We start from the raw sequence: 5,358 nt of genomic DNA, 5'->3' as shown, positions 1-5,358 counted from the left end.
ACACACACACACACACACACACACACACAATTAGAATGATTTCACACCCAGTGCTTATGTGTTTCAGATGCACTGTGATGGATGAGAGAGGCTGCCCTATTGACACCAGGACAGGGTGAGCTGCTTCATCTTTTCAGATACTTAAATCATGTGGCGGATTCTCTGTCCTTATTTTGAGGAACAGGAGCTGGGTTTAACTGTTTTTCTCTGTTTAGACCGGGTACAACCATCGCAGCTGCAGTGGGTGGGGTGGTACTCTTCTTTATCCTGCTCGCTCTGCTGGTCTTCTACCTGAGGAGACAGAAGAAGCTCAGGAGGAAGGAGACAATGCGGAGGATCCTACAAGAACATGAGGTGGGGACGGAGCCCGGTCACCGGTTACAAAGACTGATGTTTTATTATTGAAGTTGTTTTATAGACAGGTGTTACAGCTTAGGGTTGTGTAATGTTGAAACAGGTGGGAGTTTATTTGCTGGAAGTAAAATGCTGAACATAAATGAGACTTTTTTTTTTTCATTGTTTTTAGTTCAAAATCAGGGCAAGGTCTTAGGTTCCCCTTGGGTTTTGTAGTGTGTAATGAAGGACTCTGCTATCTGCTTTCTTCATGTGTACAGCTCGTGGAGCCTTTGACACCCAGTGGCGCGTCACCCAATCAGGCTCAGATGCGAATTCTTAAGGAGACGGAGTTGAAAAAACTCAGGGTGCTGGGTGCAGGGGCCTTTGGTACTGTTTACAAGGTATAGCTAGATCTTTAACATTACATTTATGTTTAGCTTTAAGTCTTTAGTTAGTTTTTGAATGGCAGTGATTATTGTGTTTCAGGGTGTGTGGGCTCCTGATGGGGAAAATGTGAAAATACCAGTTGCCATCAAGGTGTTACGAGAGAACACTTCGCCAAAGGCCAATAAAGAGATCCTTGATGTGAGTAAAAGCCAGATACACACACAAACATTTATAGTTCACATAAATACCAAACCTCTCGACACCTTTCCTCTGTCTTCCTTAGGAGGCCTATGTGATGGCAGGAGTGGCCAGCCCTTACGTTTGCCGGCTGCTGGGGATTTGTCTGACCTCCACGGTGCAGCTGGTCACTCAGCTGATGCCGTACGGCTGCCTCCTTGACTACGTCAGGGAGAACAAGGACCGCATCGGCTCCCAGTTCCTCCTCAACTGGTGTGTCCAGATCGCCAAGGTATGCAACGTAGAAACATTGTATCAACTTTTCATGTAGGTGCACTTACTTGTACTACTGCTTGTAGTAGTAGAAGTAAATGTGTGTATCTGTCGTAGCAAACAGCAGTGGCTAAATGTTGTTGATTTCTTTATTGCCTTATTTTTCCTTTCAGTTTTGATGTGTCATCAGCATTTGTCAACGTGTGTGTGTGTGTGTGTGTGTGTGTGTGTGTGTGTGTGTGTGTGTGTGTGTTGTTGTGTGTGGTGTTGTGTGGTGTGTTGTGTTTGTGTGTGTGTGTGTGTGTGTGTGTGTGTGTGTGTGTGTGTGTGTGTGTGTGTTAAGGGGATGAGTTATCTGGAGGAAGTGCGGCTGGTCCACAGAGATTTGGCCGCCCGCAATGTTCTGGTGAAGAACCCAAACCATGTAAAGATCACTGACTTCGGTCTGGCCCGTCTGCTCGATATAGACGAGACCGAATATCACGCTGATGGAGGGAAGGTAAGACGGGGCTGTGACTGTAGGAGCATCTGCACTAGGGACATTTACAATTATATATGTATAATATATATCTGTGTTTCTAGGTGCCTATTAAATGGATGGCACTAGAGTCTATTCTGCACAGGAAGTTCACTCATCAGAGTGATGTCTGGAGCTACGGTCAGTATCACTCCATGCTGGAAAAGACATAATGGTAAAACCAACTCTAACCCTGTGTTCTCAGTTTTTCTGATGTAGCATGACACTATAAGGTGTTCCTTTTTTAGCAAGTACATTTTTAGTAAAGTGGACTGTTTATTTTTCATAAAAACTTGATTTCTTCACCAGTCATTTTGGTGATAAAAAAATCTAAGAAGCAGGCACTTAATTTTGGAACAAAAGCAGTTAATTTATTTATTTTTATATTTATTTTGCGTTGTATTTATTGCAATGCTTAAGAAAAGTAGTATTGAAGTTATAAGAATAGTTCATATTAAATCTAAAAAGTTGCATAAGCAAGGAATAAGTTTTGAAACTGCTGTAAATCCTTATTTTAAAAAAAATTCTCTAATATCTATAATATCATAATAAATGCTGGCTTAAATTGGTGTTTTGAGCACCGACGCACTGATTTTATGTAAAGCTTAATTTCATGCCAGTCATCTTTTCATGACTCATTAGACTGTCATTTTGCTAGACATTTTTTTGTAAGAGTAAAAGTTGTGCTGTTGTAATTGTACATTTCCTTCTCAGGTGTGACGGTCTGGGAGCTGATGACATTTGGTGCTAAACCATACGACATGATCCCAGCGAGAGAAATCCCAGATGTTTTAGAGGGAGGAGAACGGCTTCCCCAGCCCCTCATCTGCACCATCGACGTCTACATGATCATGGTCAAATGTTAGTAGTAAATATGTATCATTATTAATTACTGCCCCTAACAGAGTTACATATTGGAAGTTAGTTTTGACGATGATTAATTGGTATCTTGATTTTTATGTTTGGATGGCAGGTTGGATGATTGACCCAGAAAGCAGGCCGAGGTTCAAAGATCTGGTGAATGATTTTAGCGCCATGGCCAGAGATCCACCTCGCTATGTAGTCATTCAGGTATGTGAACATGTGTACCACGTTGTAGATGTTTTACTTTTTGTGACTGTTCTTGAAGTATTTTATCATACAATGCTCATGTCATGTACATTGTAGAATGTTATTTGTCTCAAGTGTTGTTTGCAACAGTGTGGCTCTTTGGACTGTTTTTTTTTTTTTCTTGAAAAGAGATATGTTCTGTCTATTAAGGATTAAAAAAAAAAGACATACTGTACTTATACGTTCTTACTCTGTTTTCCATTGTGTTCTTCCTCTGTCTTGCAGAATGATGAGCAAATGAGCATGTCCAGCCCAGTGGACAGCCAGTTTTTCCGAATGCTTCTGGAGGAGGAAGGGAACAACATGAGGGAACTGCTGGATGCTGAGGAGTATCTGGTGCCTCAGCCAAACCACTTCCCCAGGACTCAGGGAGATGGGGCATCCAGACACCAGTCATACAGGGTACCTTCTTCTTAATTCACACAGCCATAGAGACCTGCATACCTTTGAGTGGCTGAATTCACCTTATTGTCTGTATTTCATTTATCTCTTCTCTCTGTCTAGCAGAGCAGAGATCAGGGCTTAGATGTAGAGCCCTCTGTCGCCGGTGGCCCTCGGAGCATGTACTCCTCCCTGAACACTCTTGGCCGCAGCCAGTACCCTACCTTACCTTTAGGGGTCAGCACCTCCAATGGCGTATGGGTCCCTCAGTACCCAACCTTGGCTCGCAGCCCCTCGGCCGGGGGCCAGTCTGACTCTGTCTTCCTGGATGGGCCTCCAGACGAGCTGCCCCCAGCCAGCCCCGGACGTTACTGCAGAGACCCCACCTACTCAAACGGGAGCCAGGGTGACCTGGAGACAGACGGGCCAAACGGCTTTTATCCTTCTCATCACCTTAATCACTCGCTGCCCAGACGGAGTCATAATCATATCATGCCAGGTGAGCAAAAAATAAAAACAAAAAATAACATGAAAGGAAGTGTTGAATCCCTGCATGTTTTGTTCTGACTTTTCATTCTTCCTCCTATGTGTTTTAGAGTACGTCAACCAGGATATTCAAGATCTCAGGCCGGGGATCCCCGATCGGCCCAGCACGCTGCCTCGTAAAGGCTCCAGAGTAGACCGACGCCTCCCTAACGGCCTGAGCTCCGGTCACAGCGTAGAAAACCCGGGATACTTGGTCCCCGTAACTGTTGGGGCTGCCACCTCTCCGGCCTTTGACAACCCATACTACCTGGACCTGGTGGCCAAAGCCAATGCTGTAGCCAGGGCAGCAGCCTTGGACGGCCCTGAGACACTCGAGAGAGACGGAGGAGTGCCCAGGCACGTGAACGGGTTTCTGACCTCCACAGCAGAGAATCCAGAGTATCTGGGACTAGCGGACACCTGGAGTGGATATACTTGAGGAGAGGGAATGAGAGTAATGTGATGAACTCAAGAGGAGTCACAGCTTGTGTTCTACTGAGGGAAACAAGAAACGAGAGAAAGGGAAACAAGAATATGTGTGAGACAGAAACAAGCTAGGTGTGTGATTTGATAGTGGGTATTACGTTCATTTGGAACTAAATCAAACACCCGAATACAAACCGGTGGAGGTTGTCCGGTTAAAGTCACCAAATCACAGAGCTGACACACCATGACTCAACACAGTGTAGCATTATTCTGGTGTCTATGGCATCATTTGTATTTCTGTCTTCCCTGTCAGCAATCTGTGCTCTCTATGGGATTAAGTGCCAAAAAAAGAAGTTAACTCTGCCTCTGTAAATAACTCCGGTACTTGATAAGCAAAAGAGTTCACATTGTCAACAACCCAAGACAAGAAGTACTCGTTTTAATGTCTGTGGTATTTTTTACTACATGTGAAGCATTTTTTAGTATTTCCTTCATTTCCCTTGTGCTAGGTTATTCCATATAATCAGCTAATTAGAGAAAAAACATAAAGAATACTTTGACATAGTGAGCCAGGATATGCATTGAAGGTGATGTTTAGTATTCTGGTCACTGTGTTTCTGACCTGATTGGGGGGGTCTTCAACACACTAAAGGCCATTTTGTTTAGGCCAAAGAAGGCCCAGCAGCCCATCTGGCCAGTAAACATGCTCCCTGAAAGAAAGGCTTCCTGTATGGAGAAGACAGAGGCATTGTGCCACACTGATGTATGTGGTTGTTAGTGTCTTGGCTGCAGCTACTTTGTGGTACGAGATACGAGGTGCTAGCAGACTTTTTACGCTGCAAATACCTCCAAATTATGTTTTTGTTTTAACAACAAAGTGTACTTTTCACTAAGTTAGAGCCAACTTTTCAGGGATTTACGATTTTGCAAATAATTAGGGAAGATTGTGTGCATTTTGAATTATGCACAATGTACTACATGGTATGATACTGCATATGTCCCCCAGGCTGGTGTTATCACAATGAGCCTTTTGATTTTGGTGGCCTTTCACTGTGCAAGAAAGCAGTACAAGTTATTGGTGCATATATTCCAAAAGAAGTGAAGAAACAGCATGTAAATATACAAGTGTCGGCTGCCCTTTATGGAACAAAAAGTAGTTCAGCGGTTATGTGCTTTTGTGTAAAAGTGAGCACTAGATGCTAGAGCTGAATGTGAATCTGGGGGGG

General features: G+C 43.8%; 1 protein-coding gene across 2 annotated transcripts in view; it reads left to right on the top strand.

The window, feature by feature from the left end:
* The window catches only part of erbb2 (erb-b2 receptor tyrosine kinase 2), a 21,425-nt gene extending 16,067 nt beyond the window's left edge, over positions 1–5,358 (top strand). The window contains exons 16-27 of one of the 2 annotated variants that reach the window (XM_032502403.1): positions 68–115; positions 216–354; positions 615–737; positions 823–921; positions 1,007–1,192; positions 1,517–1,672; positions 1,756–1,831; positions 2,405–2,551; positions 2,664–2,761; positions 3,026–3,202; positions 3,308–3,680; positions 3,778–5,358. In XM_032502403.1, coding sequence (XP_032358294.1) covers positions 68–115; positions 216–354; positions 615–737; positions 823–921; positions 1,007–1,192; positions 1,517–1,672; positions 1,756–1,831; positions 2,405–2,551; positions 2,664–2,761; positions 3,026–3,202; positions 3,308–3,680; positions 3,778–4,145 — 1,990 coding nt within the window. In that variant the 3' untranslated portion in view covers positions 4,146–5,358. Of the gene's footprint in view, positions 1–67; positions 116–215; positions 355–614; positions 738–822; positions 922–1,006; positions 1,193–1,516; positions 1,673–1,755; positions 1,832–2,404; positions 2,552–2,663; positions 2,762–3,025; positions 3,203–3,304; positions 3,681–3,777 lie in introns of both variants that reach the window. The other variant, XM_032502401.1, reaches the window with a different exon arrangement.

This window comes from Etheostoma spectabile, chromosome 21, assembly GCF_008692095.1.
Source record: "Etheostoma spectabile isolate EspeVRDwgs_2016 chromosome 21, UIUC_Espe_1.0, whole genome shotgun sequence".
Classification (NCBI taxonomy): Eukaryota; Metazoa; Chordata; class Actinopteri; order Perciformes; family Percidae; genus Etheostoma; species Etheostoma spectabile.
This window is presented reverse-complemented; position numbering and strand designations above follow the sequence as displayed.